At 40.2% G+C, this 25,536-nt stretch overlaps 1 protein-coding gene across 1 annotated transcript in view; it reads left to right on the top strand.

Annotated features, from left to right (window-relative positions):
- LOC128692366 (solute carrier family 22 member 20) overlaps positions 1–25,536 on the top strand; it is a 163,210-nt gene that overhangs the window by 90,695 nt on the left and 46,979 nt on the right. Inside the window, exon 6 of the mRNA XM_070080630.1 lies at positions 22,242–22,410. Coding sequence (XP_069936731.1) covers positions 22,242–22,410 — 169 coding nt within the window. The remainder of the gene's footprint in view (positions 1–22,241; positions 22,411–25,536) is intronic.

Genomic DNA, 25,536 nt, shown 5'->3' with positions numbered 1-25,536 from the left:
ACTGTTCTTCAGAATTCTTGGGCACAACCTACTTCCACATTGAACAAATGTGACACTACCTATGACTGCTACACCTCTCCTGCCATACGGTTTATAAGCTGCTTCTCCGCTCATCTGCCGTATTCTGCTCAAGATTGATGGACTGAACACATCGACTCAAGGTTGAGGGACTGATTACCTCATTCTCCTCCTGTTCTTCAAGTTTCTCCTATGTATGGACTGATGAAGCCACTGTGTGGCGAAACGTTTCCTCAATAAAGATACCCAAGAGTTGCACATGTGTCTAATTTATCAACATGTCGGTTCTCTGAACCATTCATCTACAAATCTGTCAGACACTGCAACTTCTTGGGATCCTAATACTTAGGAATTCTTCGCTTGCCTAATTCTTGGGCACAACCTACTTTCACATTGAACAAATGTGACACTACCTATGACTGCTACACCTCTCCTGCCATATGGTTTATAAGCTGCTTCTCCGCTCATCTGCCGTATTCTGCTCAAGATTGATGGACTGAACACATCGACTCAAGGTTGAGGGACTGATTACCTCATTCTCCTCCTGTTCTTCAAGTTTCTCCTATGTATGGACTGATGAAGCCACTGTGTGGCGAAACGTTTCCTCAATAAAGATACCCAAGAGTTGCACATGTGTCTAATTTATCAACACAAGTGTTACTGGTGGTCTACAATACCCACCTCAGTAACACTTGTGATACTGGTGGTATACAATACCCACCTCAGTAACACAAGTGATACTGGTGGTATACAATACCCACATCAGTAACACTTGTGTTACTGGTGGTATAGAATACCCACCTCAGTAACACAAGTGTTACTGGTGGCATACAATACCCACCTCAGTAACACTTGTGTTACTGGTGGTATACAATACCCACCTCAGTAACACAAGTGTTACTGGTGGTATACAATACCCACCTCAGTAACACAAGTGTTACTGGTGGTATACAATACCCACCTCAGTAACACAAGTGTTACTGGTGGTATACAATACCCACCTCAGTAACACAAGTGTTACTGGTGGTATACAATACCCACCTCAGTAACAAAAGTGTTACTGGTGGTATACAATACCCACCTCAGTAACACTTGTGTTACTGGTGGTATACAATACCCACCTCAGTAACACAAGTGTTACTGGTGGTATACAATACCCACCTCAGTAACACTTGTGTTACTGGTGGTATACAATACCCACCTCAGTAACACAAGTGTTACTGGTGGTCTACAATACCCACCTCAGTAACACTTGTGTTACTGGTGGTATACAATACCCACCTCAGTAACACTTGTGTTACTGGTGGTATACAATACCCACCTCAGTAACACAAGTGTTACTGGTGGTATACAATACCCACCTCAGCAACACAAGTGTTACTGGTGGTATACAATACCCACCTCAGTAACACTTGTGTTACTGGTGGTATACAATACCCACCTCAGTAACACGAGTGTTACTGGTGGTATACAATACCCACCTCAGTAACACTTGTGTTACTTTTGGTATACAATACCCACCTCAGTAACACAAGTGTTACTGGTGGTATACAATACCCACCTCAGTAACACAAGTGTTACTGGTGGTATACAATACCCACCTCAGTAACACAAGTGTTACTGGTGGTATACAATACCCACCTCAGTAACACAAGTGCTACTGGTGGTATACAATACCCACCTCAGTAACACTTGTGTTACTGGTGGTATACAATACCCACCTCAGTAACACAAGTGTTACTGGTGGTATACAATACCCACCTCAGTAACACTAGTGTTACTGGTGGTATACAATACCCACCTCAGTAACACAAGTGTTACTGGTGGTCTACAATACCCACCTCAGTAACACTTGTGTTACTGGTGGTATACAATACCCACCTCAGTAACACAAGTGTTACTGGTGGTATACAATACCCACCTCAGTAACACAAGTGTTACTGGTGGTCTACAATACCCACCTCAGTAACACTTGTGTTACTGGTGGTATACAATACCCACCTCAGTAACACAAGTTTTACTGGTGGTATACAATACCCACCTCAGTAACACAAGTGTTACTGGTGGTATACAATACCCACCTCAGTAACACTTGTGTTACTGGTGGTATACAATACCCACCTCAGTAACACAAGTGTTACTGGTGGTATACAATACCCACCACGGTAACACAAGTGTTACTGGTGGTATACAATACCCACCTCAGTAACACAAGTGTTACTGGTGGTATACAATACCCACCTCAGTAACACAAGTGTTACTGGTGGTATACAATACCCACCTCACTAACACTTGTGTTACTGGTGGTATACAATACCCACCTCAGTAACACGAGTGTTACTGGTGGTATACAATACCCACCTCAGTAACACTTGTGTTACTGGTGGTATACAATACCCACCTCAGTAACACAAGTGTTACTGGTGGTATACAATACCCACCTCAGTAACACAAGTGTTACTGGTGGTATACAATACCCACCTCAGTAACACAAGTGTTACTGGTGGTATACAATACCCACCTCAGTAACACAAGTGTTACTGGTGGTATACAATACCCACCTCAGTAACACTTGTGTTACTGGTGGTATACAATACCCACCTCAGTAACACAAGTGTTACTGGTGGTATACAATACCCACCTCAGTAACACTAGTGTTACTGGTGGTATACAATACCCACCTCAGTAACACAAGTGTTACTGGTGGTCTACAATACCCACCTCAGTAACACTTGTGTTACTGGTGGTATACAATACCCACCTCAGTAACACTTGTGTTACTGGTGGTATACAATACCCACCTCAGTAACACAAGTGTTACTGGTGGTATACAATACCCACCTCAGTAACACAAGTGTTACTGGTGGTATACAATACCCACCTCAGTAACACTTGTGTTACTGGTGGTATACAATACCCACCTCAGTAACACTTGTGTTACTGGTGGTATACAATACCCACCTCAGTAACACAAGTGTTACTGGTGGTATACAATACCCACCTCAGTAACACTTGTGTTACTGGTGGTATACAATACCCACCTCAGTAACACTTGTGTTACTGGTGGTATACAATACCCACCACAGTAACACAAGTGCTACTGGTGGTATACAATACCCACCTCAGTAACACTTGTGTTACTGGTGGTATACAATACCCACCTCAGTAACACAAGTGTTACTGGTGGTATACAATACCCACCTCAGTAACACAAGTGTTACTGTTGGTATACAATACCCACCTCAGTAACACAAGTGTTACTGGTGGTATACAATACCCACCTCAGTAACACAAGTGTTACTGGTGGTATACAATACCCACCTCAGTAACACAAGTGTTACTGGTGGTATACAATACCGACCTCAGTAACACAAGTGTTACTGGTGGTATACAATACCCACCTCAGTAACACTTGTGTTACTGGTGGTATACAATACCCACCTCAGTAACACAAGTGTTACTGGTGGTATACAATACCCACCTCAGTAACACAAGTGTTACTGGTGGCCTACAATACCCACCTCAGTAACACTTGTGTTACTGGTGGTATACAATACCCACCTCAGTAACACAAGTGTTACTGGTGGTATACAATACCCACCTCAGTAACACTAGTGTTACTTATGGTATACAATACCCACCTCAGTAACACAAGTGTTACTGGTGGTCTACAATACCCACCTCAGTAACACTTGTGTTACTGGTGGTATACAATACCCACCTCAGTAACACTTGTCTTACTGGTGGTATACAATACCCACCTCAGTAACACAAGTGTTACTGGTGGTATACAATACCCACCTCAGTAACACAAGTGTTACTGGTGGTATACAATACCCACCTCAGTAACACTTGTGTTACTGGTGGTATACAATACCCACCTCAGTAACACAAGTGTTACTGGTGGTATACAATACCCACCTCAGTAACACAAGTGTTACTGGTGGTATACAATACCCACCTCAGTAACACAAGTGTTACTGGTGGTATACAATACCCACCTCAGTAACACAAGTGTTACTGGTGGTATACAATACCCACCTCAGTAACACAAGTGTTACTGGTGGTCTACAATACCCACCTCAGTAACACTTGTGTTACTGGTGGTATACAATACCCACCTCAGTAACACAAGTGTTACTGGTGGTATACAATACCCACCTCAGTAACACAAGTGTTACTGGTGGTATACAATACCCACCTCAGTAACACTTGTGTTACTGGTGGTATACAATACCCACCTCAGTAACACAAGTGTTACTGGTGGTATACAATACCCACCTCAGTAACACTTGTGTTACTGGTGGTATACAATACCCACCTCAGTAACACAAGTGTTACTGGTGGTATACAATACCCACCTCAGTAACACAAGTGTTACTGTTGGTATACAATACCCACCTCAGTAACACAAGTGTTACTGGTGGTATACAATACCCACCTCAGTAACACAAGTGTTACTGGTGGTATACAATACCCACCTCAGTAACACAAGTGTTACTGGTGGTATACAATACCCACCTCAGTAACACTTGTGTTACTGGTGGTATACAATACCCACCTCAGTAACACAAGTGTTACTGGTGGTATACAATACCCACCTCAGTAACACAAGTGTTACTGTTGGTATACAATACCCACCTCAGTAACACAAGTGTTACTGGTGGTATACAATACCCACCTCAGTAACACAAGTGTTACTGGTGGTATACAATACCCACCTCAGTAACACAAGTGTTACTTGTGGTATACAATACCCACCTCAGTAACACAAGTGTTACTGGTGGTATACAATACCCACCTCAGTAACACTTGTGTTACTGGTGGTATACAATACCCACCTCAGTAACACTTGTGTTACTGGTGGTATACAATACCCACCTCAGTAACACAAGTGTTACTGGTGGTATACAATACCCACCTCAGCAACACAAGTGTTACTGGTGGTATACAATACCCACCTCAGTAACACTTGTGTTACTGGTGGTATACAATACCCACCTCAGTAACACGAGTGTTACTGGTGGTATACAATACCCACCTCAGTAACACTTGTGTTACTTTTGGTATACAATACCCACCTCAGTAACACAAGTGTTACTGGTGGTATAAAATACCCACCTCAGTAACACAAGTGTTACTGGTGGTATACAATACCCACCTCAGTAACACAAGTGTTACTGGTGGTATACAATACCCACCTCAGTAACACAAGTGTTACTGGTGGTATACAATACCCACCTCAGTAACACTTGTGTTACTGGTGGTATACAATACCCACCTCAGTAACACAAGTGTTACTGGTGGTATACAATACCCACCTCAGTAACACTAGTGTTACTGGTGGTATACAATACCCACCTCAGTAACACAAGTGTTACTGGTGGTCTACAATACCCACCTCAGTAACACTTGTGTTACTGGTGGTATACAATACCCACCTCAGTAACACAAGTGTTACTGGTGGTATACAATACCCACCTCAGTAACACAAGTGTTACTGGTGGTCTACAATACCCACCTCAGTAACACTTGTGTTACTGGTGGTATACAATACCCACCTCAGTAACACAAGTTTTACTGGTGGTATACAATACCCACCTCAGTAACACAAGTGTTACTGGTGGTATACAATACCCACCTCAGTAACACTTGTGTTACTGGTGGTATACAATACCCACCTCAGTAACACAAGTGTTACTGGTGGTATACAATACCCACCACGGTAACACAAGTGTTACTGGTGGTATACAATACCCACCTCAGTAACACAAGTGTTACTGGTGGTATACAATACCCACCTCAGTAACACAAGTGTTACTGGTGGTATACAATACCCACCTCAGTAACACTTGTGTTACTGGTGGTATACAATACCCACCTCAGTAACACGAGTGTTACTGGTGGTATACAATACCCACCTCAGTAACACTTGTGTTACTGGTGGTATACAATACCCACCTCAGTAACACAAGTGTTACTGGTGGTATACAATACCCACCTCAGTAACACAAGTGTTACTGGTGGTATACAATACCCACCTCAGTAACACAAGTGTTACTGGTGGTATACAATACCCACCTCAGTAACACAAGTGTTACTGGTGGTATACAATACCCACCTCAGTAACACTTGTGTTACTGGTGGTATACAATACCCACCTCAGTAACACAAGTGTTACTGGTGGTATACAATACCCACCTCAGTAACACTAGTGTTACTGGTGGTATACAATACCCACCTCAGTAACACAAGTGTTACTGGTGGTCTACAATACCCAACTCAGTAACACTTGTGTTACTGGTGGTATACAATACCCACCTCAGTAACACTTGTGTTACTGGTGGTATACAATACCCACCTCAGTAACACAAGTGTTACTGGTGGTATACAATACCCACCTCAGTAACACAAGTGTTACTGGTGGTATACAATACCCACCTCAGTAACACTTGTGTTACTGGTGGTATACAATACCCACCTCAGTAACACTTGTGTTACTGGTGGTATACAATACCCACCTCAGTAACACAAGTGTTACTGGTGGTATACAATACCCACCTCAGTAACACTTGTGTTACTGGCGGTATACAATACCCACCTCAGTAACACTTGTGTTACTGGTGGTATACAATACCCACCTCAGTAACACAAGTGTTACTGGTGGTATACAATACCCACCTCAGTAACACTTGTGTTACTGGTGGTATACAATACCCACCTCAGTAACACAAGTGTTACTGGTGGTATACAATACCCACCTCAGTAACACAAGTGTTACTGTTGGTATACAATACCCACCTCAGTAACACAAGTGTTACTGGTGGTATACAATACCCACCTCAGTAACACAAGTGTTACTGGTGGTATACAATACCCACCTCAGTAACACAAGTGTTACTGGTGGTATACAATACCGACCTCAGTAACACAAGTGTTACTGGTGGTATACAATACCCACCTCAGTAACACTTGTGTTACTGGTGGTATACAATACCCACCTCAGTAACACAAGTGTTACTGGTGGTATACAATACCCGCCTCAGTAACACAAGTGTTACTGGTGGCCTACAATACCCACCTCAGTAACACTTGTGTTACTGGTGGTATACAATACCCACCTCAGTAACACAAGTGTTACTGGTGGTATACAATACCCACCTCAGTAACACAAGTGTTACTGGTGGTCTACAATACCCACCTCAGTAACACTTGTGTTACTGGTGGTATACAATACCCACCTCAGTAACACTTGTCTTACTGGTGGTATACAATACCCACCTCAGTAACACAAGTGTTACTGGTGGTATACAATACCCACCTCAGTAACACAAGTGTTACTGGTGGTATACAATACCCACCTCAGTAACACTTGTGTTACTGGTGGTATACAATACCCACCTCAGTAACACAAGTGTTACTGGTGGTATACAATACCCACCTCAGTAACACAAGTGTTACTGGTGGTATACAATACCCACCTCAGTAACACAAGTGTTACTGGTGGTATACAATACCCACCTCAGTAACACAAGTGTTACTGGTGGTATACAATACCCACCTCAGTAACACAAGTGTTACTGGTGGTCTACAATACCCACCTCAGTAACACTTGTGTTACTGGTGGTATACAATACCCACCTCAGTAACACAAGTGTTACTGGTGGTATACAATACCCACCTCAGTAACACAAGTGTTACTGGTGGTCTACAATACCCACCTCAGTAACACTTGTGTTACTGGTGGTATACAATACCCACCTCAGTAACACAAGTTTTACTGGTGGTATACAATACCCACCTCAGTAACACAAGTGTTACTGGTGGTATACAATACCCACCTCAGTAACACTTGTGTTACTGGTGGTATACAAAACCCACCTCAGTAACACAAGTGTTACTGGTGGTATACAATACCCACCACGGTAACACAAGTGTTACTGGTGGTATACAATACCCACCTCAGTAACACAAGTGTTACTGGTGGTATACAATACCCACCTCAGTAACACAAGTGATACTGGTGGTATACAATACCCACCTCAGTAACACTTGTGTTACTGGTGGTATACAATACCCACCTCAGTAACACGAGTGTTACTGGTGGTATACAATACCCACCTCAGTAACACGAGTGTTACTGGTGGTATACAATACCCACCTCAGTAACACTTGTGTTACTGGTGGTATACAATACCCACCTCAGTAACACAAGTGTTACTGGTTTTATACAATACCCACCTCAGTAACACAAGCGTTACTGGTGGTATACAATACCCACCTCAGTAACACAAGTGTTACTGGTGGTATACAATACCCACCTCAGTAACACAAGTGTTACTGGTGGTATACAATACCCACCTCAGTAACACTTGTGTTACTGGTGGTATACAATACCCACCTCAGTAACACAAGTGTTACTGGTGGTATACAATACCCACCTCAGTAACACTAGTGTTACTGGTGGTATACAATACCCACCTCAGTAACACAAGTGTTACTGGTGGTCTACAATACCCACCTCAGTAACACTTGTGTTACTGGTGGTATACAATACCCACCTCAGTAACACAAGTGTTACTGGTGGTATACAATACCCACCTCAGTAACACAAGTGTTACTGGTGGTCTACAATACCCACCTCAGTAACACTTGTGTTACTGGTGGTATACAATACCCACCTCAGTAACACAAGTTTTACTGGTGGTATACAATACCCACCTCAGTAACACAAGTGTTACTGGTGATATACAATACCCACCTCAGTAACACTTGTGTTACTGGTGGTATACAATACCCACCTCAGTAACACAAGTGTTACTGGTGGTATACAATACCCACCACGGTAACACAAGTGTTACTGGTGGTATACAATACCCACCTCAGTAACACAAGTGTTACTGGTGGTATACAATACCCACCTCAGTAACACAAGTGTTACTGGTGGTATACAATACCCACCTCAGTAACACTTGTGTTACTGGTGGTATACAATACCCACCTCAGTAACACGAGTGTTACTGGTGGTATACAATACCCACCTCAGTAACACTTGTGTTACTGGTGGTATACAATACCCACCTCAGTAACACAAGTGTTGCTGGTGGTATACAATACCCACCTCAGTAACACAAGTGTTACTGGTGGTATACAATACCCACCTCAGTAACACAAGTGTTACTGGTGGTATACAATACCCACCTCAGTAACACAAGTGTTACTGGTGGTATACAATACCCACCTCAGTAACACTTGTGTTACTGGTGGTATACAATACCCACCTCAGTAACACAAGTGTTACTGGTGGTATACAATACCCACCTCAGTAACACTAGTGTTACTGGTGGTATACAATACCCACCTCAGTAACACAAGTGTTACTGGTGGTCTACAATACCCACCTCAGTAACACTTGTGTTACTGGTGGTATACAATACCCACCTCAGTAACACTTGTGTTACTGGTGGTATACAATACCCACCTCAGTAACACAAGTGTTACTGGTGGTATACAATACCCACCTCAGTAACACAAGTGTTACTGGTGGTATACAATACCCAACTCAGTAACACTTGTGTTACTGGTGGTATACAATACCCACCTCAGTAACACTTGTGTTACTGGTGGTATACAATACCCACCTCAGTAACACAAGTGTTACTGGTGGTATACAATACCCACCTCAGTAACACAAGTGTTACTGGTGGTATACAATACCCACCTCAGTAACACAAGTGTTACTGGTGGTATACAATACCCACCTCAGTAACACAAGTGTTACTGGTGGTATACAATACCCACCTCAGTAACACAAGTGTTACTGGTGGTATACAATACCCACCTCAGTAACACTTGTGTTACTGGTGGTATACAATACCCACCTCAGTAACACTTGTGTTACTGGTGGTATACAATACCCACCTCAGTAACACAAGTGTTACTGGTGGTATACAATACCCACCTCAGTAACACAAGTGTTACTGGTGGTATACAATACCCACCTCAGTAACACAAGTGTTACTGGTGGTATACAATACCCACCTCAGTAACACTTGTGTTACTGGTGGTATACAATACCCACCTCAGTAACACTTGTGTTACTGGTGGTATACAATACCCACCTCAGTAACACTTGTGTTACTGGTGGTATACAATACCCACCTCAGTAACACTTGTGTTACTGGTGGTATACAATACCCACCTCAGTAACACAAGTGTTGCTGGTGGTATACAATACCCACCTCAGTAACACTTGTGTTACTGGTGGTATACAATACCCACCTCAGTAACACAAGTGTTACTGGTGGTATACAATACCCACCTCAGTAACACAAGTGTTACGGAGGTGGGTTTACACTGGTTGTGTCTTGGTATAGCTCGGTTATACAAGGTATCTCGAATAAGCTAAACTTTTAATTTATTTTTATTACTTGATTATGCCATTATTGTCACACCTTGTGTCATTATTGTCACACCTTGTGTCATTATTGTCACACCTTGTGTCATTATTGTCACACCTTGTGTCATTATTGTCACACCTTGTGTCATTATTGTCACACCTTGTGTCATTATTGTCACACCTTGTGTCATTATTGTCACACCTTGTGTCATTATTGCCACACCTTGTGTCATTATTGTCACACCTTGTATCATTATTGTCACACCTTGTGTCATTATTGTCACACCTTGTGTCATTATTGTCACACCTTGTGTCATTATTGTCACACCTTGTGTCATTATTGTCACACCTTGTATCATTATTATCACACCTTGTGTCATTATTGTCACACCTTGTGTCATTATTGTCACACCTTGTGTCATTATTGCCACACCTTGTGTCATTATTGTCACACCTTGTATCATTATTGTCACACCTTGTGTCATTATTGTCATACCTTGTATCATTATTGTCAAACCTTGTGTCATTATTGTCACACCTTGTGTCATTATTGTCACACTTTGTGTCATTGCCACACCTTGTGTCATTATTGTCACACCTTTTATCATTATTGTCACACCTTGTGTCATTATTGTCACACCTTGTATCATTATTGTCACACCTTGTCATTATTGTCACACCTTGTATCATTACTGTCACACCTTGTGTCATTATTGTCACACCTTGTATCATTATTGTCACACCTTGTGTCATTATTGTCACACCTTGTGTCATTATTGTCACACCTTGTGTCATTATTGCCACACCTTGTGTCATTATTGTCACACCTTGTATCATTATTTTCACACCTTGTGTCATTATTGTCACACCTTGTCATTATTGTCACACCTTGTCATTATTGTCACACCTTGTGTCATTATTGTCACACCTTGTGTCATTATTGTCACACCTTGTATCATTATTGTCACACCTTGTGTCATTACTGTCATACCCTGTGTCATTATTGTCACACCTTGTATCATTATTGTCACACCTTGTCATTATTGTCACACCTTGTGTCATTATTGTCACACCTTGTGTCATTATTGTCACACCTTGTATCATTATTGTCACACCTTGTGTCATTACTGTCACACCTTGTGTCATTATTGTCACACCTTGTATCATTATTGTCACACCTTGTGTCATTATTGTCACACATTGTGTCATTATTGTCACACCTTGTGTCATTATTGTCACACCTTGTATCATTATTGTCACACCTTGTGTCATTACTGTCACACCTTTTGTCATTATTGTCACACCTTGTATCATTATTGTCACACCTTGTATCATTATTGTCACACCTTGTGTCATTACTGTCACACCTTGTATCATTATTGTCACACCTTGTCATTATTGTCACACCTTGTCATTATTGTCACTTCTTGTATCATTATTGTCACACCTTGTGTCATTACTGTCACACCTTGTATCATTATTGTCACACCTTGTCATTATTGTCACACCTTGTCATTATTGTCACTTCTTGTGTCATTATTGTCACACCTTGTGTCATTACTTTCACACTTTGTATCATTATTGTCACACCTTGTCATTACTGTCACACCTTGTATCATTATTGTCACACCTTGTCATTATTGTCACACCTTGTCATTATTGTCACACCTTGTGTCATTATTGTCACACCTTGTATCATTATTGTCACACCTTGTCATTACTGTCACACCTTGTATCATTATTGTCACACCTTGTCATTATTGACACACCTTTTATCATTATTGTCACACCTTGTGTCATTATTGTCACACCTTGTGTCATTATTGTCACACCTTGTATCATTATTGTCACACCTTGTCATTACTGTCACACCTTGTATCATTATTGTCACACCTTGTCATTATTGACACACCTTGTATCATTATTGTCACACCTTGTGTCATTATTGTCACACCTTGTATGATTATTGTCACACCCTGTGTCATTATTGTCACACCTTGTGTCATTATTGTCAAACCTTGTATCATTAGTGTCACACCTTGTATCATTGTCACACCTTGTGTCATTACTGTCACACCTTGTATCATTACTGTCACACCTTGTATCATTATTGTCACACCTTGTCATTATTGTCACACCTTGTATCATTATTGTCACACCTTGTGTCATTACTGTCACACCTTGTGTCATTACTGTCACACCTTGTATCATTTTTTGTCATACCTTGTCATTACTGTCACACCTTGTATCATTATTGTCACACCTTGTCATTATTGTCACACCTTGTATCATTATTGTCACACCTTGTATCATTATTGTCACACCTTGTATCATTATTGTCACACCTTGTATCATTATTGTCACACCTTGTATCATTATTGTCACACCTTGTATCATTATTGTCACACCTTGTCATTACTGTCACACCTTGTATCATTATTGTCACACCTTGTATCATTATTGTCACACCTTGTATCATTATTGTCACACCTTGTATCATTATTGTCACACCTTGTCATTACTGTCACACCTTGTATCATTATTGTCACACCTTGTATCATTATTGTCACACCTTGTATCATTATTGTTACACCTTGTATCATTATTGTCACACCTTGTATCATTATTGTCACACCTTGTATCATTATTGTCACACCTTGTATCATTATTGTCACACCTTGTATCATTATTGTCACACCTTGTGTCATTATTGTCACACCTTGTGTCATTATTGTCACACCTTGTGTCATTATTGTCACACCTTGTGTCATTATTGTCACACCTTTTCGTTATTGTCACACCTTGTGTCATTATTGTCACACCTTGTGTCATTATTGTCACACCTTGTGTCATTATTGTCACACCTTGTATCATTATTGTCACACCTTGTGTCATTATTGTCACACCTTGTGTCATTATTGTCACACCTTGTGTCATTATTGTCACACCTTGTGTCATTATTGTCACACCTTGTGTCATTATTGTCACACCTTGTGCCATTATTGTCACACCTTGTGTCATTATTGTCACACCTTGTGTCATTATTGTCACACCTTGTGTCATTATTGTCACACCTTGTATCATTATTGTCACACCTTGTGTCATTATTGTCACACCTTGTGTCATTATTGTCACACCTTGTGTCATTATTGTCACACCATGTATCATTATTATCACACCTTGTCATTATTGTCACACCTTGTCATTATTGTCACACCTTGTATCATTATTGTCACACCTTGTATCATTATTGTCACACCTTGTGTCATTATTGTCACACCTTGTCATTATTGTCACACCTTGTGTCATTATTGTCACACCTTGTATCATTATTGTCACACCTTGTGCCATTATTGTCACACCTTGTATCATTATTGTCACACCTTGTGTCATTATTGTCACACCTTGTGTCATTACTGTCACACCTTGTGTCATTATTGTCACACCTTGTATCATTATTGTCACACCTTGTATCATTGTCATACCTTGTGTCATTATTGTCACACCTTGTATCATTATTGTCACACCTTGTATCATTATTGTCACACCTTGTATCATTATTGTCACACCTTGTGTCATTATTGTCACACCTTGTATCATTATTGTCACACCTTGTATCATTATTGTCACACCTTGTATCATTATTGTCACACCTTGTCATTATTGTCACACCTTGTGTCATTATTGTCACACCTTGTATCATTATTGTCACACCTTGTGTCATTATTGTCACACCTTGTGTCATTATTGTCACACCTTGTGTCATTATTGTCACACCTTGTATCATTATTGTCACACCTTGTGTCATTATTGTCACACCTTGTGTCATTATTGTCACACCTTGTGTCATTATTGTCACACCTTGTGTCATTATTGTCACACCTTTTGTCATTATTGTCACACCTTGTATCATTATTGTCACACCTTGTGTCATTATTGTCACACCTTGTATCATTATTGTCACACCTTGTGTCATTATTGTCACACCTTGTATCATTATTGTCACACCTTGTGTTATTATTGTCACACCTTGTGTCATTATTGTCACACCTTGTATCATTATTGTCACACCTTGTGTCATTATTGTCACACCTTGTATCATTATTGTCACACCTTGTGTCATTATTGTCACACCTTGTGTCATTATTGTCACACCTTGTATCATTATTGTCACACCTTGTGTCATTATTGTCACACCTTGTGTCATTATTGTCACACCTTGTGTCATTATTGTCACACCTTGTATCATTATTGTCACACCTTGTGTCATTATTGTCACACCTTGTCATTATTGTCACACGTTGTCATTATTGTCACACCTTGTATCATTATTGTCACACCTTGTGTCATTATTGTCACACCTTGTGTCATTATTGTCACACCTTGTATCATTATTGTCACACCTTGTGTCATTATTGTCACACCTTGTCATTATTGTCACACCTTGTGTCATTATTGTCACACCTTGTGTCATTATTGTCATACCTTGTCATTATTGTCACACCTTGTCATTATTGTCACACCTTGTATCATTATTGTCACAGCTTGTGTCATTATTGTCACACCTTGTGTCATTATTGTCACACCTTGTATCATTATTGTCACACCTTGTGTCATTATTGTCACACCTTGTATCATTATTGTCACACCTTGTGTCATTATTGTCACACCTTGTATCATTATTGTCACACCTTGTATCATTATTGTCACACCTTGTATCATTATTGTCACACCTTGTCATTATTGTCACACCTTGTGTCATTATTGTCACACCTTGTATCATTATTGTCACACCTTGTGTCATTATTGTCACACCTTGTGTCATTATTGTCACACCTTGTGTCATTATTGTCACACCTTGTATCATTATTGTCACACCTTGTGTCATTATTGTCACACCTTGTGTCATTATTGTCACACCTTGTGTCATTATTGTCACACCTTGTGTCATTATTGTCACACCTTGTGTCATTATTGTCACACCTTGTATCATTATTGTCACACCTTGTGTCATTATTGTCACACCTTGTATCATTATTGTCACACCTTGTGTCATTATTGTCACACCTTGTATCATTATTGTCACACCTTGTGTTATTATTGTCACACCTTGTGTCATTATTGTCACACCTTGTATCATTATTGTCACACCTTGTGTCATTATTGTCACACCTTGTATCATTATTGTCACACCTTGTGTCATTATTGTCACACCTTGTGTCATTATTGTCACACCTTGTATCATTATTGTCACACCTTGTGTCATTATTGTCACACCTTGTGTCATTATTGTCACACCTTGTGTCATTATTGTCACACCTTGTATCATTATTGTCACACCTTGTGTCATTATTGTCACACCTTGTCATTATTGTCACACGTTGTCATTATTGTCACACCTTGTATCATTATTGTCACACCTTGTGTCATTATTGTCACACCTTGTGTCATTATTGTCACACCTTGTATCATTATTGTCACACCTTGTGTCATTATTGTCACACCTTGTCATTATTGTCACACCTTGTGTCATTATTGTCACACCTTGTGTCATTATTGTCATACCTTGTCATTATTGTCACACCTTGTCATTATTGTCACACCTTGTATCATTATTGTCACAGCTTGTGTCATTATTGTCACACCTTGTGTCATTATTGTCACACCTTGTATCATTATTGTCACACCTTGTGTCATTATTGTCACACCTTGTATCATTATTGTCACACCTTGTGTCATTATTGTCACACCTTGTATCATTATTGTCACACCTTGTGTCATTATTGTCACACCTTGTATCATTATTGTCACACCTTGTGTCATTATTGTCACACCTTGTATCATTATTGTCACACCTTGTATCATTATTGTCACACCTTGTGTCATTATTGTCACACCTTGTATCATTATTGTCACACCTTGTGTCATTATTGTCACACCTTGTATCATTATTGTCACACCTTGTGTCATTATTGTCACACCTTGTATCATTATTGTCACACCTTGTATCATTATTGTCACACCTTGTGTCATTATTGTCACACCTTGTATCATTATTGTCACACCTTGTCATTATTGTCACACCTTGTCATTATTGTCACACCTTGTATCATTATTGTCACACCTTGTCATTATTGTCACACCTTGTATCATTATTGTCACACCTTGTGTCATTATTGTCACACCTTGTATCATTATTGTCACACCTTGTCATTATTGTCACACCTTGTCATTATTGTCACACCTTGTCATTATTGTCACATCTTGTATCATTATTGTCACACCTTGTGTCATTATTGTCACACCTTGTGTCATTATTGTCACACCTTGTCATTATCGTCACACCTTGACATTATTGTCACACCTTGTATCATTATTGTCACACCTTGTGTCATTATTGTCACACCTTGTATCATTATTGTCACACCTTGTCATTATTGTCACACCTTGTATCATTATTGTCACACCTTGTCATTATTGTCACACCTTGTATCATTATTGTCACACCTTGTATCATTTTTGTCACACCTTGTGTCAGTATTGTCACACCTTGTATCATTATTGTCACACCTTGTGTCATTATTGTCACACCTTGTATCATTATTGTCACACCTTGTCATTATTGTCACACCTTGTCATTATTGTCACACCTTGTCATTATTGTCACACCTTGTCATTATTGTCACACCTTGTCATTATTGTCACACCTTGTCATTATTGTCACACCTTGTATCATTATTGTCACACCTTGTCATTATTGTCACACCTTGTCATTATTGTCACACCTTGTATCATTATTGTCACACCTTGTCATTATTGTCACACCTTGTCATTATTGTCACACCTTGTCATTATTGTCACACCTTGTCATTATTGTCACACCTTGTCATTATTGTCACACCTTGTATCATTATTGTCACACCTTGTCATTATTGTCACACCTTGTATCATTATTGTCACACCTTGTCATTATTGTCACACCTTGTATCATTATTGTCACACCTTGTCATTATTGTCACACCTTGTATCATTATTGTCACACCTTGTCATTATTGTCACACCTTGTATCATTATTGTCACACCTTGTCATTATTGTCACACCTTGTCATTATTGTCACACCTTGTCATTATTGTCACACCTTGTCATTATTGTCACACCTTGTCATTATTGTCACACCTTGTATCATTATTGTCACACCTTGTCATTATTGTCACACCTTGTCATTATTGTCACACCTTGTATCATTATTGTCACACCTTGTCATTATTGTCACACCTTGTATCATTATTGTCACACCTTGTGTCATTATTGTCACACCTTGTCATTATTGTCACACCTTGTATCATTATTGTCACACCTTGTGTCATTATTGTCACACCTTGTCATTATTGTCACACCTTGTCATTATTGTCACACCTTGTCATTATTGTCACACCTTGTCATTATTGTCACACCTTGTATCATTATTGTCACACCTTGTCATTATTGTCACACCTTGTCATTATTGTCACACCTTGTATCATTATTGTCACACCTTGTGTCATTATTGTCACACCTTGTCATTATTGTCACACCTTGTCATTATTGTCACACCTTGTCATTATTGTCACACCTTGTCATTATTGTCACACCTTGTATCATTATTGTCACACCTTGTCATTATTGTCACACCTTGTCATTATTGTCACACCTTGTCATTATTGTCACACCTTGTCATTATTGTCACACCTTGTATCATTATTGTCACACCTTGTCATTATTGTCACACCTTGTCATTATTGTCACACCTTGTCATTATTGTCACACCTTGTCATTATTGTCACACCTTGTCATTATTGTCACACCTTGTATCATTATTGTCACACCTTGTATCATTATTGTCACACCTTGTATCATTATTGTCACACCTTGTATCATTATTGTCACACCTTGTATCATTATTGTCACACCTTGTCATTATTGTCACACCTTGTCATTATTGTCACACCTTGTATCATTATTGTCACACCTTGTGTCATTATTGTCACACCTTGTATCATTATTGTCACACCTTGTATCATTATTGTCACACCTTGTATCATTATTGTCAAACCTTGTCATTATTGTCACACCTTGTATCATTATTGTCACACCTTGTCGTTATTGTCACACCTTGTCATTATTGTCACACCTTGTCATTATTGTCACACCTTGTATCATTATTGTCACACCTTGTATCATTATTGTCACACCTTGTCATTATTGTCACACCTTGTATCATTATTGTCACACCTTGTATCATTATTGTCACACCTTGTCATTATTGTCACACCTTGTATCATTATTGTCACACCTTGTCATTATTGTCACACCTTGTCATTATTGTCACACCTTGTCATTATTGTCACACCTTGTATCATTATTGTCACACCTTGTATCATTATTGTCACACCTTGTCATTATTGTCACACCTTGTCATTATTGTCACACCTTGTATCATTATTGTCACACCTTGTCATTATTGTCACACCTTGTCATTATTGTCACACCTTGTCATTATTGTCACACCTTGTCTTTATTGTCACACCTTGTCATTATTGTCACACCTTGTATCATTATTGTCACACCTTTTCATTATTGTCACACCTTATCATTATTGTCACACCTTGTATCATTATTGTCACACCTTGTATCATTATTGTCACACCTTGTATCATTATTGTCACACCTTGTCATTATTGTCACACCTTGTCATTATTGTCACACCTTGTATCATTATTGTCACACCTTGTCATTATTGTCACACCTTGTTATTATTGTCACACCTTGTCATTATTGTCACACCTTGTCATTATTGTCACACCTTGTCATTATTGTCACACCTTGTATCATTATTGTCACACCTTGTATCATTATTGTCACACCTTGTATCATTATTGTCACACCTTGTATCATTATTGTCACACCTTGTATCATTATTGTCACACCTTGTCATTATTGTCACACCTTTTCATTATTGTCACACCTTGTATCATTATTGTCACACCTTGTGTCATTATTGTCACACCTTGTATCATTATTGTCACACCTTGTATCATTATTGTCACACCTTGTATCATTATTGTCACACCTTGTCATTATTGTCACACCTTGTATCATTATTGTCACACCTTGTCATTATTGTCACACCTTGTCATTATTGTCACACCTTGTCATTATTGTCACACCTTGTATCATTATTGTCACACCTTGTATCATTATTGTCACACCTTGTCATTATTGTCACACCTTGCCATTATTGTCACACCTTGTATCATTATTGTCACACCTTGTATAATTATTGTCACACCTTGTCATTATTGTCACACCTTGTATCATTATTGTCACACCTTGTCATTATTGTCACACCTTGTCATTATTGTCACACCTTGTCATTATTGTCACACCTTGTATCATTATTGTCACACCTTGTATCATTATTGTCACACCTTGTCATTATTGTCACACCTTGTCATTATTGTCACACCTTGTCATTATTGTCACACCTTGTATCATTATTGTCACACCTTGTCATTATTGTCACACCTTGTCATTATTGTCACACCTTGTCATTATTGTCACACCTTGTCATTATTGTCACACCTTGTCATTATTGTCACACCTTGTATCATTATTGTCACACCTTGTCATTATTGTCACACCTTGTCATTATTGTCACACCTTGTATCATTATTGTCACACCTTGTATCATTATTGTCACACCTTGTATCATTATTGTCACACCTTGTCATTATTGTCACACCTTGTCATTATTGTCACACCTTGTATCATTATTGTCACACCTTGTATCATTATTGTCACACCTTGTCATTATTGTCACACCTTGTATCATTTTTGTCACACCTCATAACATTGCTTGCTGAAATATAATGTAATAATTCGTAACAACATCTAAGCTACACTATAATGTTTTGTGCGACTGAATTTGTAGACAATTCATTACAATATTTACCAGATCATAAGTAATACATTACCACTGTAACTTTCTTATCTTTTAAAATGTTGAAATCCAGTCCCTGGACCCATTATGTGCCTCTCTGATCCTTTGACTAACTCCCGCAGGATGGATCAGTTGTAATGCAAACTAACTAATTCTAAACATATCAAGGACTGAGTTAAAGCAGAGATATTAATAAGATAAGCAGTGGCTGTGGCAGGGGGAGGGGGTGTGGGGGGAACTTTAGCCCTGAAAAAGCCACCCCATAATTTCCTTCAGCCTCCAATAACTCCTCCTGTATGTAGTGACTGTTACCCACACAATGGGTATGAGGTGCTTAATAAAGCTATCTATTTAACCTGTAGTTCAGTGATTAAGCGTTCGACTCTCAATGGAAAGGTCCCAGGTTCACTTCCCAGGTTAGCCCACACGTAAGGGTACGTTTCTCTACAGTTGTTGCCACTGTTCACTCAGCAGTAAATAAAAATCTGAGTTAGGTCACATTCTAAGGCAACAGGGAGCCTGAAGACTGAGCTCAGCGGAAGTAATTCCGCACTGGTTGGCTTTTTTGGGTTTTCCTGGGTTATTGTTTGTTAACTCTCCCAGGTTAATAATCATAAGAAAATCTTCTCTACCACTTGTTGTTTGTATTTCTCTCATATTTTTACAATATTGCGCTATTTCTTTGTTATCACTGACTTGGTGTACGTTCTCTGTTACAAGGACACTCACAATTTCACGGCTATACTAAAATTTTTGAAAAATAAATATTACTTATATCAGAGGTCTCTGTTTTGCCTCATTCTCGATTCTCTGCATAAGAAATGGAGCAAAAGACAAAAAAAAAAAAAAATACGTATAGTGTTGTGACATCAAATATGATGACTTACAAATATGTAATTTACGTACCAGTTATTACAGTTAGGAGCTAATGTGGACAGATGTAGAAAGTTTATCATGAAACATGATGCTAAATTTCTGTTCGTCAAAGTTAAAGCAATATTGGAAGTGTCACAGTGGAAAGTGCCACACAGAAGTGTGTAAAAGGATAAAAAATGCCGTCCTCTGTAACTAAGGAAGACTCGGGGATAATGTCTTTCAGGCTTCAGGTAGTAACCAATCTCTTGGTTAACTTCATGAGGAGACCTGTCTGATCAATCAGTCGAGTTTAAAACTTCATGTAAAAGAATCGTGTTATTTAGTGTTGATGTTGTTAGCATTTATCTGAACTTACAGCAGCTCCTGGAAGCATTGTTCTCGTGTCCCATTCATGCTTATACCATCACATGAAGGATCATTTCAGTGAGTGTTAAGGTACTCACTTTTATCCTAACTCAAGCAGCTCGTGAGAATAATGTCCCTTGAAACATTCGAGAAAGAATCGTGTCTGTGGGTAGTAATAAACTGTTATTTATTCTATTAATGCTGCAGAGACCAGCATGAAGGAAAGACGGTAAACTCTGCTCTCCCGCTGGGCCCAAGTGTGGAAAATATTCCCATGTTTATGTTCAATTGTATATTATACATGTATATATAGTAAGTTTAATTTAACTCTGTTAAATCATTCAGAACTTTTTCATTTTTATCTTATTTTAATACGTATAATTGCAGTGTAAAAAAAATCAGGCCAGCCTTGCATTCCAAGAGACAGACACAAAGCAGTCCTGTGTGTATAGATCTCCAGGCAAACTCTGACATCACCTCTGGTTATTCAATGAACAGCTAAGAGATCAGGAGTCCTCATTTTTTATTACTTTATCTTCTAACACAGGAACAGTCTCATCCACAGTAATAGAGTCGACCCCTGTAAGCTACAGGATCTCTAACACAGGGACTCTCATCCACAGCCCTGGAGTCGACCCCTGCAGGCTACAGGACAAGGGTGGGGATGCTGCTAGGTCTGCCCTTCTCAGCTAGCACCGTGTGCTTCGCTGGAGTGGGTTACACCATACGGGCCTGGCGCATTCTCCTACTTGTGTGCTCGTCTCCGATCCTCATTCTCCTCCCAGTCGCCTTGTAAGTAGTGCAGGCAGTAGGGAGTTTTTTTTTTTTTCACTTCGCTCTTCATTAAATCCAAGTAAGGAAACGACCACCGAGTCAATCTACACTCATGACAGTCCTCATCCCACTTGGAACACCAAAAATTCCTGCAGCCATTAATGTTGTAGTATCTACCTGTTCTATACGTCACACACACACTCACACACACACACACACACACACACACACACACACACACACACACACACACACACACACACACACACACACACACACACACACACACACACACACACACTAAACTATAGACCTGTGTCATTGACGTGTATAGTATGCAAAGTTATGGAGAAGATTATCAGGAGGAGAGTGGTGGAGCACCTGGAACGGAACAAGAGTATAAATGCCAACCAGCACGGATTCATGTAAGGCAAATCCTGTGTCACAAACCTTCTGGAGTTTTATGATAAAATAACAGAAGTAAGACACGAGAGAGAGGGGTGGGTTGATTGCATCTTCTTGGACTGCAAGAAGGCCTTTGACACAGTTCCTCACAAGAGATTAGTGCAGAAGCTAGAGCATCAGGCGCATATAACAGGAAGGGCACTGCAATGGATCAGAGAATACCTGACAGGGAGGCAACAACGAGTCATGGTACGTAATGATGTATCACAGTGGGCACCTGTGACGAGCGGGGTCCCACAGGGGTTGGTCCTAGGACCAGTGCTATTTTTGGTATATGTGAACGACATGATGGAAGGGTTAGACTCAGAAGTGTCCCTGTTTGCAGATGATGTGAAGTTAATGAGGAGAATTAAATCTGATGAGGACCAGGCAGGACTTCAAAGAGACCTGGACAGACTGGGCACCTGGTCCAGCAAATGGCTTCTCGAATTTAATCCTGCCAAATGCAAAGTCATGAAGATAGGGGAAGGGCACAGAAGACCACAGAGTATAGGCTAGGTGGCCAAAGACTGCAAACCTCACTCAAGGAGAAAGATCTTGGGGTGAGTATAACACCGAGCATGTCTCCGGAAGCACACATCTATCAGATAACTGCTGCAGCATATGGGCGCCTGGCAAACCTGAGAACAGCATTCCGATACCTTAGTAAGGAATCGTTCAAGACACTGTACACCGTGTATGTCAGGCCCATACTGGAGTATGCAGCACCTGTTTGGAACCCGCACTTGATAAAGCACGTCAAGAAACTAGAGAAAGTACAAAGGTTTGCGACAAGGTTAGTTCCAGAGCTAAGGGGAATGTCCTATGAAGAAAGATTAAGGGAAATCGGCCTGACGACACTGGAGGACAGGAGGGTCAGGGGAGACATGATAACGACATATAAAATACTGCGTGGAATAGACAAGGTGGACAAAGACAGGATGTTCCAGGGAGGGGACACAGAAACAAGAGGCCACAATTGGAAGTTGAAGACACAAATGAGTCAGAGAGATATTAGGAAGTATTTCTTCAGTCATAGAGTTGTAAGGCAGTGGAATAGCCTAGAAAATGACGTAGTGGAGGCAGGAACCATACACAGTTTTAAGACGAGGTTTGATAAAGCTCCTGGAGCGGGGAGAGAGAGGGCCCAGTAGCAACCGGTGAAGAGGCGGGGCCAGGAGCTAAGACTCGACCCCTGCAACCACAAATAGGTGAGTACATACACACATGGAGGCAGAGGAAAAGTTCGTACCCAGGGGCAATAAAAACAGTGGAAAAACCACTCCTATTGTAGTTTGGCCTCTCTACACCCGGTGTAAAGAGGCTACAGCCAAATGTGCTAGAGTATGGAGCTGAGCCAAAGAGCCAGAAGAAACGAATATGCCTGGATAGGGAGAGAAGCACAACGACAACTTGAGAATGACATAACATCAAAAGCCAAATCTGACCCAAAGGAAAACAACAGTCATGGACCAGGCAATCAGGCTGAAGAAGGAAGAAAGGGCGCTCACAAGGAGTGACTAGGAAGTATGTGAAGAGTTCAGCACGATATTTAGGGAAGTATTCTTAGAGACACAAAGGCTCCCGGCAACCTTAAGTTGGAAAGTGCATCAGCTAGTGCTGGACACAATACACAACCGAGGAGGAGAAGAAACTATGTGAGTTAGATACCTCAAAGGCGATGGGATCATATATCTCTCCCTGGATCCTGAGAGAGGAAGCAGAGGCACTGTGTGTGCTGTTAGCAACACTCTTCAGTAAGTCTCTCGGAACATGTATAGTATGTAAAGTTATGGAGAATATTATCAGGTGAAGAGTAGAGGAGCACGTAGAAAGTAGTGGGTTTATACATGACAACCAGTATGGCTTCGGGGATGGAAAATCCTGCTATAAGGCAGGAAAGAAAGGGATGGTTAGATTGCATTTTCTTGGGCTGTAAGAAGGTTTTTGACACACTATCGTACTATCGTACAAAAGCTAGAGGAGTAGACAGGAATGACAGGAAAAGCACTACAGTGGATCAAGACATACCTAACAGGAAAGAAACAACGCATGGTGATCCAAGTCGTAGTGCCGGAATAGGTGCTTGTGTCGAGTGGGATTCCACAAGGGATTCCACAAGCATCAATCCTAGGCCGGTGCTGGTTCTGGTATACGTGAATGACATGACGGATGGGATACAGTCAGAGATACCCAAGTTTGTAGACGACTTGAAACTAATGAAGAAAATACAAGCAGACGACGAACGGGACAGGCTGCAAGCCTGGTGTGACAAGGCTCCTGGAGTTTAACCCCACAAAGTGCAAAGCTATGAATCTTGGAAAAGACAAAGAAGACGGCAGACGGAGTTCCGGCTTAAAAGGCAAAGGCTCCAAACCTCACTCAGGAAGAACGACCTTGGAATGAGTATCATGCCGAACATGTATCCCCAGAGGCGCACGTCAACCATATAACCGCTTCAGCATATGCGCGTCTAGGTAGGGAGTCATTCACGACACTGTACACCGTGTAAATCAGGCCCATATTGAAGTACGCTGCACTAGTATAAAACCTATATTTGGTTAAGCAAATCAAGAAATTGGATAAAGTGCAGAGGTTTACAGCGAGACTTGTCCCGAAGAGAAGTTAAGGGAACTCAACCTGATGACACTGGAGGACAGAGGACTAAGGAAGATATAATACGGAGGGGAATCGACAAGG

Source organism: Cherax quadricarinatus, chromosome 6 (assembly GCF_038502225.1).
Source record: "Cherax quadricarinatus isolate ZL_2023a chromosome 6, ASM3850222v1, whole genome shotgun sequence".
NCBI classification, from domain to species: Eukaryota; Metazoa; Arthropoda; class Malacostraca; order Decapoda; family Parastacidae; genus Cherax; species Cherax quadricarinatus.
This window is presented reverse-complemented; position numbering and strand designations above follow the sequence as displayed.